The sequence below is a fragment of the Botrytis fragariae genome (assembly GCF_013461495.1).
Source record: "Botrytis fragariae strain BVB16 chromosome Unknown tig00000001, whole genome shotgun sequence".
In the NCBI taxonomy this organism is placed as follows: domain Eukaryota; kingdom Fungi; phylum Ascomycota; class Leotiomycetes; order Helotiales; family Sclerotiniaceae; genus Botrytis; species Botrytis fragariae.
The window spans coordinates 233,900-245,198 of NW_023500987.1; the positions used below are offsets into that span (position 1 = coordinate 233,900).

The window sequence follows — 11,299 nt, forward strand, 5'->3', positions numbered from 1 at the left end:
GAAGACTTAAACCGATCGAGCAAGGACTGACATCCATCTTTACTCATCGTTTCTCTCCCAAACACGTAGAAAACATGCACAGATACTAACAGGACCGTACATCACGAATAATAACTCATACAAAACACATCCAATCCCACCAACACAAAAACATCCTACCAGAACCCAGAGAACCACTCAAGGAAGAACATGTCCAAAACGGAGACACAAGCAATACCAACCCAATGAACAAGTATCTATAAAATTCTTTCAAAGAGACCCAACCAACCTCTAAAGCACCCCTCAGGAAAGAACACACCAGAGCGCAGACAACAGCACTACCAATCAGCAACTAATATCTATAAAGTTCTCTCAAGAAGACCCTCAAACCTTGACATTGTGGCACTACCGCATCATTCTTAAACGGTTGAAAAAGATTCCCATAAAGAATTGGATAGGATCGGTTGTATATTCTATAATGTTCAATCATCCACCACACTAGTGATCACTGGACGTCAAAATACAGTTCATCAGCTAACTTTCAATAAAGTTCAAACTCATTACAATAATAAACAATAAACTTTCCAACATACCTTTTTCCTCTCCATCCTCGATATATACCCCACGACCCCATACCAATGACTCATTCTCAATCCATACTAAGCATCCCATCCCTCCAAACGAAGAACCCCGCATTCAATTCAGCCCTATCAACTATCCAACAATAGCTCTTGAACCCTTGACAATGTAAAATACCGGTAGACAGAAAGTCAAATAAAATAAAGTTAGATAAACATACCGATCTCTCAAATCTCCTAGAGAGAAAATCTAATCACAGTGATTTTCATTGTAATTACATATACATACACACCCATCTACCCAGTGTGCACACGTGATTCTCACGTGTTAAATCAAAATGACCAATTCTTCGGAAGAGAGACGAAAACACAAACAAGAATAAAAGTAAGAACAAGAACAAGACGAAAAAGAAAGACGAAGAAGAAAATTAGTTGAGCCGCAAGATCGTAACATTTCCAATCCGGTGGCTTTGAATTGAATATACATACATACACACATACATACACACATACATACACACACCGTACATATACGCATACGCAGATAAGCAATCCCGTCTAATCCAATGTAATACGATACAATCTAATACGATACGGTAGACGACGACGAGGACGCATACCGGTCGACGCACGGTTTCGTAAGCACAAGTGCGAGTACGCTAATCATGTATCTGCAGTCTTGATTTGATTTGATGTAGAATGCAGATGTAGAATGCAGATGTAGAATGCAGATGTAAAATGCAGATGTAGACATATCCGCGCGACAGCTTTTGAACTCTCCCATTCACCAATCAAACGAATGAGGTTCATTTTTTGACACCCTTCTCCGTACGTTATACTTTTTTGCTTAGCAATCGAGAGGGGGGGAGGGGGAGGGGGAGTTGACGTTTCATAGTTTGATTGTTTGAGGGAGTGGGTGGTGGGTATGCAGACTCCAGATGTGTGCAGAAGTGATTGTGAGTCATACGGTACGGTACACCCACCATGCACACCTGGTCATCTTTTCTTTGAACAGGGGAACGGAGGGAAGGGAAAGGGGAATGGAGGGAATGGGAATGGAAGTCGTGGGGACAGATGGATGGATGATGAAGAGTAGTAATCAACGACTACCTGTTATTTATTACCTGCTATTTGTTACCTAGTTACCTAGCTACCTCGTACGGTACTCTGTACTTTCAACCGGTGCAAAATACAAAATACAGAATACAGAATACACACATCCTATCGTACGTACATGTGATATTTCTTATATTACTTTGTACCATATAATTCGATGGAAGAAGGAAGAGGGGGCTTAGTGCACAACGAGGAGGATACATATACCTAGAGACGATTTCTTGGTATGCATGTTATTGGAGTGTGTGGGATGGGGATGACGAATGAGAAGGAGGTGTACGCATGCCTTACTTTCTGCCTACGATGTACTTCTCACACATCGACCTACCTGCGTGTGGATGTAAGGAAACGGGTGAGATTTATATGAGAGACTGGATATTGGATACGTATACGAATGAAACAAGCCAATCCACAATCCACCATCCACCATCCACATCCACCATCCCTCCATCAAAATTCGGAGAAAGAGCTGCAGAAAGAGATGCAGAGTAAAGTAAAGGGCGCAGTTTGCGTGTGCGCAATCCACCCATCACCCACCCTCCTCTCACACACAGAGTACGAATCACGATGGGAATGGAAAGTGGGGGACAAGGTCAGATCACAGGATTTTTAATTTTTGCAGAGGGCCTCCGTTCCGTGGGACTAGAGTCTAGGTAGAAAGAGTGAAGGAAATGCTCCAGTTATTTTATTGCGGCTTTCTTCGGTCGGTCGGCGAGATGGTTTGGGTTAATGAAGGTCTACTGCGAGTGGATGATCGACGCGGTGGGCGTGCTGTTTTAAGGTAGAGGAGTGGTTGTGTTTTGAGGTTGAGGGTTGGGTTGAGGGTCGAGGGGGTAGTTTGACATCAAAACTTACGAGGGAGAAATGCAAGACGGATTTAAAGTGTCGGATTAAGGATGTAGGGAGAATGGAAGAATGGAAGAAAGAAAGAAAGAAAGAAAAAGGACGGTAGTCTTCAAATGGTAGGTTCTGATTTTATATACCTAGTGATGGATGTATGTGTATAGCAAAATGGCATCTGACTACGAGGTATATCTGACTTGGTATTGCTTGGTTCAAGTGACCGTATTATTCTTTACCCTCCTTACGAGATCTGATCTTCGCGAGATCTTCCTGTCGAGTTAGAAATCACTCATGGGAACGCAATGAATATCAGATGGTTCACACCTATGCAGAAGTTCTAGACGTGGGGAATTCATAATACATCCAAGGTGATTACACTACCGGTACAGTATCTGTAGATATCAATTCCTCCAACCGATTACAGAGTAAAAGTTAGAGTAAAAGTTAGAGTAAAAGTTAGAGTAAAAGTTAGAGTAAAAGTTAGAGTAAAAGTTAGAGTCCACAGTCCACAGTCCAAGGTTGAAGGAATGTTTCGTTCTCGACCCTATCAAATGTCTTTCCATCATACCCGATGCTGCGAGGTAATGGCGGCATGAGATGTCATCTTAAAATGGAGCAAGGCTTTTTCACAGGGCGTAACCTTGGTGTGAGGGTGTAGAACAAGGATTAATAGGCCACCACGCATGGTCAATATGAAGAGAAAATAGAACGTAGAACATGTCTAGTACGAGGAGAGGAGAGAAAAAGTTAGGGCTGGGAGACCTTATCTTGAGTGGATATTGAAAGTAATGATGTGTGTGTAGAGTGAAGTGAAGTGAAGTGAGGGAAAGAAAGAAAGACGGACAGAAAGAGAAAGGATATATGAAAATATCTCTCCTCAGACTTCACTTTATCAAAGGCAGGTGATACCAGGGATGAGATAACAGCCACCACCACCACCACATCTTTCACACCTCTCTCTCACTCTCACTCTCACTCTCACTCTCTTCATTCCTCATTCCTCTTTCCCAATTGTGTAGGTTACAAGACTGACGGCTGATGTAATACGGATAACATTACAGACCAAAGAAACCATCACTGTGACTGTGACTCATACTTCCCAAGATTAGACTAATCTCGAAACATACTACGGTAAAGCATCTCAGATTCTAAGAAAACGCCAAAATAACTAGAGGAGGAAAAGGATCCAATTAAATTCATCGACTGCGCATGTAATTGATTCCACGATGAAAGATATTAAAAATCGAATTGAATTTATTCCCAGTTAAGTAACAAATAAACTTTCTCGGTAGGAACCATTTGCTCACTAGTAAACTCCCACACTTTCACACAAGTCGCATAAGAATATCCTTTTCCCCAGGCACACCACAATTTTTTTGAATTTTTCTCTCTCATCATTTTATCTTTCAACTACACAACACAGCAACAACAACAACAACAACAACAACACACTTCTCCCATTACACCCAGACCACCGCCAAAATAACTGATTACAATAATACATTACATGAGAGCACAGGTTATCCAACATGTTCTAAATCATTGATCCTCCAGATCATACCTCCATTGACTCCATCAGTCAATATTACTTCCTCCACCAATCAAACCATTCCCAACTCACTCAACCCCCTTCAACTCCAAATTTTCCCTTCCAGGAAAATCTGACTTCTAGCAACGCTTTCAGCAGCTTTAGTCCTTCCACCGCCACAATACTCCCACAAGAGTTCAACTCTTTCACCACGGATTCTCAATCACCATGGCTTCCCAACTCCAATTCATCGAGCCTGCCGGCATCAACACATCAACTATCCAACAATCAGTATCTGAACAATCCAGTTCAGCCAGATCAACCTCAACAGGACTTTGTTCTTTACGAGAGCAGAACACCGAACGTTCATCGTACCCCTAGTTTGTCCACCGCATCTGCCTTAACAGCTCAAAATCGTCGTCACTCATCTCATCTCGCATCTGCTTCCCCATTGCCGCAGAATCAGAGAGTTGCAGCGATCATACAATCTACTGGACATTCTTCTAACTCGGCTTTCACAAATCGGTTCAACTCTCCTGCGCAGCTTGTTCAGCACCAGCACTTTTACGCTTCTGCTCCTGTTTCTCCTGCACCTTTACAACAACCTCAGCGATCTCGTCCTCAAGTACCCTTGTTTTCACAATCAACTGGGAGCATACCGCGAACTCCAAACATGGCTTTCCAAGGTAATTCAATACATGATCATTCACATTTACGTTTGCGCAATGACTCACATTCACATTCAGACATGGAACTTTTCGGTGATGAATTCACTCCTTTCGAGGGTGGATCCTCGACACAAAACTCATACTCTTCGGCCTTTTCTTCTCCTGCCATTCCAACAATGTATGATCCAATCAACAACTTGTCGTCCTCAAGCTCCACCACCAATATGAGTTTCGTTTCACCCAGAGATCTTTCTCTTCGCGATTCTTTCGCCACTGCCTCTGCTCCCAACTCGGCTGCGTTTACAAACTTGACTACTCCTTCCACGTACAACGAGTCCCCTGCTTTTGAATACCAAGATTCGCCTTTTATCGGTCAAGATGGACTTAACGATAATACGACCGTTCAAACGGGCGATGCTTGGTTCTCTCTTTTCCCAGATGCAGAGAACTTTGAGCAAGCAAATGCCAACAATTCTCCTCTGCTAGTCGAAGAAGAACTCGAAGTCGCCGAACAACTCAATGCTAAAAAGGATAACCGTCGCAAATCTGGTTCTGCAACATCTCCCATGTCAGCTACTTCTGGTATTCGAAAACCATCCAAGGCTTTACCACCTATCATCGTTGAAGATTCTAACGACACCGTCGCAATGAAACGTGCTCGTAACACTCTTGCTGCTCGAAAGTCTCGTCAAAGAAAAATGCAAAGAATGGAAGAACTTGAAGATGAAATCACACGGCTAACTGCCGAAGTGGCTCACTGGAAGGAAAAAGCCTTGCGAAGAACTTGAATGGATAATAAAGACTGTCTTCTTTCAGTCGCCGGCACAATCATGGATTGGAGGAAGGGATTTTGGGTACCCTTGACTTCAAGGAGATTATGGTAGCAGCTATTGCATAGGGGCAATAGTCATGACGCTATAATTGTGGATTTCTTTGGTTCGAAAAGTATTGTTATATTCTCTATTTCTTTTTCATACTATGAGATTTGGAGTGGTTTGGTAGGAAAATGTGGGATGGTTTAACTTCTTTCGTGTTGCCTTTTATAATAAAGGATTCTAGGGATGTGTATGGGGATATCATTGAATGAGTGGCTCTTTTGCCGTGGGTTTACAGATACATTTTTATCGTTTTTCTCATATTCTTATTTGCTTTGGCTGGATTGGCTTGTTCTGGGGGAAGTTGTACTTTTGGTGAGTCTCCCGTTTGAATCCTAATTGATTCAAATTGTGTGTGTGACCCAAACGTTGTGTTGTTGCTTAGGTTTATTATCGATGAAGAAGAATCTACTTGTTTCTGCATCAATTTTATTTGCTTGATTGATAATGTGACGTGATGTAATGATGAGTAGATGTCTGATATATGTGTTGTTCTATCTCTCTATCTGCTTGATACCTTATTCGCTGGTTGTTTATCTGGCGGCATCTTGCTCTTCTCTCCCTTGAGGTTACTTACAGATAGGGAGGGGCGCAAGGCGTCGTTTGCTAAGTATTGAGCAGCCAGCTCAGTTCCAGCTCTCCTAACTTTCCATCCATTTATAGTATATGACAAGTCTCTATATTTATACACCCTTGTTTCGTTTAGTTTCTAAGCTCTTCCTTAGTTTCGGTTGTTCCATTCTGACCATTCATATTATTTCATTTGGGTTAATGGGATATCTTGGTGGTGATTGCGTTGTGTCGCTGTGTCGCTTGCCTGAGAATCAAATGATTCACGCGGATTCTGTATACATTATCTTTCATCTTTTATTTGTTGTGGTATTCGATTGTGGAGGTTGATAGGGAGGGGTCTCTGAGAACTATTCACGTGTATCATCATCATTTGTTGGAGCTCGTACTGAATATTCTTGATCGGGAGGACGGGGATGGATCGTTCGCTTTATTTGCTTCTCTCGCCTCGTTCGCGCGTTTCCTGATATTTGAGTTGGAATTTGGAGTTTTTTTCGTGGCGTGTATGTATATCTGGCTTGGTTTGGTATGATGAAGTGAAGTGAAGTGAAGTGAAGTGAAGTGAAGTGAAGTGAGAAATGGAAGGATAATAATTATAGGCGACGTTGGGGAGGGGCTCATTCAAAAGGGAGGCGAATGATTAGCTTTGTTGTTACAACCGTGATTGGTGGTGTTTAGTTTTTAACTTGGGTGGGGGAAGGTCATATGATGATGAATGATTGTTGGATAGGGAGGTGTATTGAGGTGTATGGGTATGGTTGTGGTCATGTGGTATTCGTTGTATCGGTAGGTTGGTAGGCATGTGGATAGAGTAGAAGACTATCTTTAGATGCATAGCCTGGGAAGAGAAGGGCGGGGGAGAGATTCCTTTTCTTCAAGGGATTGGTGGGTGATAGGTGAGGGTTGCTTTTGCAATATGTGTGTGTGAGTGAGGGATTGGCGAATGAGTGAATGAGCGTATCAGCACGCGTCAATGGCCTCGTTCACGTGCATCAGCACGAATTTCACGCCACCACAAGTTACACATGTTACTGATCACCATTTCCTCTCTTGTATGAGTCATATACTCCAGCTAAAGTACCAATCGGAACCTTGAATCTTTGCTGGCCAGAATCTAAACAGTTTGATCTGTCGATCAAAGTACTCCTCGATCCCTTCCTCGCTGGTATTCGCTGGACTTGTTTTGGTGGTGCCAATTGGATATCCACAGTGACAATATCAACTTTTATCCGAGAATCGAAGGCTTTTCATAGGGGCCGAATGTCATGCAAGTGATTGTTGTTTGAGGAAAGTATGGTTACATCGTCACGAAACTGATGCGTTTATGTGCTATTCTATTTCTTATAGAAGAAGTTGGAGGGTTGAATGTTAAAAGAATATGCTGATTCTTTTTGCTTGATACATACAGCAATTGTATTGTTTTCGGTATCTGATCAGCTATATCTCTGGGTAAAGTGAATTAATCAATTCTTATTTCTTAATTCAATTGAATCCTATTCAAAAGTCGATGGTGCCAACTGTGTTATCGTACATGATCGAACAGGACACCGTCTGTATAAATAGTGCTGGAAGCTACTCTGTTTGCTCTGTGTGTTGCTCTGATCATAAGCCGATTACGTTTGGAGGTCTGTATACTGTATTGTATGTATGTCTCAAGAAAGCTTTTCTCCCTCTTCTAACTTTCAGTTTATCAGTAGGCTCATCTTTCGAAATTCAACTTGGTTTGCCCCTTACGCCAAACTCCTTTGCATACGATCGGGGTAAACAATTTTCTCAACCTGAACCATGCCTTTCACGATGCCTGAGATGAGCGATAGATTTGAGAAAGATGACACGGCTTCAATAACCTCAGTACCGACCCCGACACATTCCTCAATCGATGATGGTTTCTGCAGAACCATCGACAATGCCGTGCCTGAGCCTGGAGGGATATTTATCATTCGCAAGCGAGGCTATGGTAAAATAATTACCCTCGAAGATGGTATTTTGCAACTAAAGTCCTCTGTCAGCGAAATTGGAGGGTGCCATTGGATTTGCGTTGAGAGGGATGGCTGGCTTGGGTTTCGCAACTGCATATCGGGAACGTATATAGGACATGATGGATGTGGAAAGTTCTATGCCAAGGCCACTCGCCATAAGGACTATGAATCTTTCTGCGTACGCAAACATCCGGACGGGGACTATCTGCTGTTGACAAGACACTGGAACAAACTTTGGAAGATGGATATCAAGAGGAGTAGTGATGGATTGAACGAGCTGGTTGAGACGGAAACTGGAGGAACTACTTGGCAATTTGTCAAGGTCATCTAGAGGATCCTTGAGAGATGGCATGGGAGCTCAAGCCGCACGCATTGCACTTTTACTTGGCTGGTTTTTCTGTGGGCTTTATGGCAAGCAAGCAGAAGGGAAACGGGTCAACGACATGGAATATCACCTCATCTCATCTCACCATCCTGTCGTTTCCTTATCTTATGTGTACTTGAATATAATTAAGAGTTGTGTTCAGTGTTCTTACTAGTATTGCTCATATTTCGTATATTGGTCTGTGTGGTGGTGCGTATTAAGATTTTCGAAATTATTCATATAGGTGATATCGATTTATATATCACTAAAGATATTCAATATAGAAGTATTATTGAATATCAATAGAAGTAATATAATCCCTTTTTATATATATAAGATATGATATTAAAGGCTTGATATGTGTCACCGTTATACTATCGTATACTAGTACAAACACTGGTTGTGTTTGGCTTGTGAAATCACTCTTTCAACTCATCGAACCTTTGGTTGGGTTTTCTATCCCCCACATTCTCAGCTCACAAGCCACCCCGACAACCCCACAATGACTCAAGATGTTACACTTGGAGACAATATACCACTTGAACCATGCTTGAAGCATCCATCTGGATCCAACCCATTGAGTACTGACACATGTACAGCCAGATAAACCACTTTTTAGTAGCGGCGTCACTTTTCCACATTAGAAAGGCTGGAAGTACAACCAGTATTACCATTGGCCACCGTTGATCGATTATTCCAGAATCATCTTACCCATCTGCCAGTTCGCTTATCAAGCCACTGTCATATGCGGCGAGAATATGCCCGCATTACCCTCGCAACCTTACATGGCAGTATTCCACCGGTGCGATATGTAAGTAACGGTTGTGCATAGTTCAGCTCGTGGATGATTGTTCTATTCAGGTATTCCTGGTATGCTAAGCATGCCAGAGTAGCAATCGTAGGCTTGGATTTTTTATGGGGTGCTTGCCAGTGGGACAAATGGGCATTTAGAACAGACGATTCAAGTACATAACTATCTGGGGCATGCACATGGTACAAGTATTTGAAGCAAGGGTGTGACAAGCACAATGCGAATGATAAGCTTTGCATTTTTATCAGGTCTTCCGAAAGATCTTTCGAAGAAGGTGCCTTAAGACACCGTTGCTACTTCGATCATTGAACGGGTTTACAAATATCTTGTGTTCCTCCATCGTATAAGCTCGTAGCGCTGCCAAATCAAGAAAGGTATCAACTTTCTCTGTACGTTCGCTTCGTCCCCATTCAATCAGATCAACAATATTGACGTATGTTCTTCGCACCGCCTAGGAGACGCATCAACATGAATCTACCAACTTGTCTCGCTACGTCCTTACCTCCTCGCACCGCTTACATGTGTTTGGAAGCGGCTCTATACCAACCGCGCGGCAAAGTGCATGCCACGCAGTCAAATCATCCTCTGCACCATACCACATATGCAGTTCGCTGTCTAGCGCTGATTGGTACCTCGTCCATGCATCGTCTGACGCGGTGCTGTTGCGTTTCCATCTTTCATGTCTCTGTAGATTGGCGTACGAAGTAGCTGGTGGGAGAGAACGGTCATAGTTGAAAGTTGGGAAAGAACAGAAGAAGACATCTAGAGGAGTGTTGATATCCTGTTGATGGATGTGAGCGTTTCGCAGATGCTGATTCAGAGCCTCTTCGCTATCAAAAGATTGATCGCAATCGTCACAGTCAAAGGTTAGAGTGTGTAATGTTGAATATCGGAGGTGTTGCTGTAGCGCCTCTCCGCTATTGAATGATCGATCACAACTGGTACAGTCGAACGACAAAGCGTGAACGGGAGAGTCGCGCACATGCTGCTGCAGAGCTTTCTGGCTGCCGTAGTGACGCTTGCAAGAGCCGCAATGGAAGCTCATGTTGTCAAATTTTGCTCAACAGTATTTATCTGAGCTGATCGTCCCAGAAGTTTTAGGTGACCACGAAGGTTGGAAAGACTCAAAGTTGAGGATCCAGCAGGACTGTGTGCATGGAGGGCTCACATCTGGTATCTTGTCTATCGACAGCTTTTCATCACTTTGATACGCGTAATGTAATCTTGGAAGGTTATGTGTCACTAGATTATTGGATGATAACCAAGAAGGCGTAGTTACGCAATGTGGTTGTTCAGCCGACATTCCGTTCGTCTGGTCGTACATATAGCAGTTGAAGTTGTACTGGAAAGATCTGACCATATAAAATCGTGCCTAGGCTACAGAGCCTAGTCAATTTACCAGGAAACTTATACGATCCCTCAATCTAGAAGAATCCTTAACGATAAAAGTACTACGCATGTTGACAGACAAGTGAGAGTCTAATTCAGATCAGCAGCCAGGTTTGCAAAAAGAAGTTGAATAAGTGAGTAATAAAAGAGGAAGAAATTTAATGTAATGATTGATCAGAGCTGTTGTTGTTTCTGCGTTATACTTTACTCCAAATTCTTCATGTTCAAATTGAATCTGTCTTTTTCATGAGGAAGAAATCAATCACCAGGTCTCGAGAGCTTACATAGTTGAAAATCTTGATAGAGATCAAGGATTCCGGGCCCTGGCGCTTTAACGAAGCTACAAAAGAATTTATAAATTTATATGATTCTCCAGAGTGTTTCTTTTTATACTAAATGTCATGCTCGCTATCCTCTCTTCCTCAGTCTATTCGCAGATTGATGTTGTTCTCTTGAGAAGCGCAACCCAAAAGTGTTAAGTTGCTCCAGATTAAGGTGGATTTTCCTCTGATGTGCTAGCTTATAATGTTACGTATCGGAGAAGTATACCAAGCAGAGATGAGAGTAGGTGACGACAACAATAACTGAACCTATTCCCA

The 11,299-nt window shown here is 42.5% G+C and overlaps 3 protein-coding genes across 3 annotated transcripts; 2 read left to right on the plus strand and 1 right to left on the minus strand.

The window, feature by feature from the left end:
- Positions 1 to 4,072: 4,072 nt before the first annotated feature.
- On the plus strand, positions 4,073 to 5,500 carry Bfra_000068 (putative cross-pathway control 1 protein; the record flags this gene model as incomplete). Its single annotated transcript, XM_037330518.1, has 2 exons — positions 4,073 to 4,730; positions 4,791 to 5,500. Coding segments are annotated over 2 exons (1,368 nt in total), but the record flags the coding sequence as incomplete, so codon positions are not given.
- Positions 5,501 to 7,942: 2,442 nt separating this feature from the next.
- Bfra_000069 (putative dynamin family protein) lies at positions 7,943 to 8,467 on the plus strand (the record flags this gene model as incomplete). Its single annotated transcript, XM_037330519.1, has 1 exon — positions 7,943 to 8,467. One exon carries the CDS (start codon positions 7,943 to 7,945, stop codon positions 8,465 to 8,467), a length of 525 nt encoding a protein of 174 aa, XP_037196852.1.
- A 1,088-nt stretch (positions 8,468 to 9,555) lies between these two features.
- Bfra_000070 (uncharacterized protein) lies at positions 9,556 to 10,356 on the minus strand (the record flags this gene model as incomplete). Its single annotated transcript, XM_037330520.1, has 2 exons — positions 9,556 to 9,762; positions 9,814 to 10,356. The coding sequence occupies 2 exons, from the start codon at positions 10,354 to 10,356 to the stop codon at positions 9,556 to 9,558; spliced, it is 750 nt and encodes a 249-aa protein (XP_037196853.1).
- Positions 10,357 to 11,299: the final 943 nt, after the last annotated feature.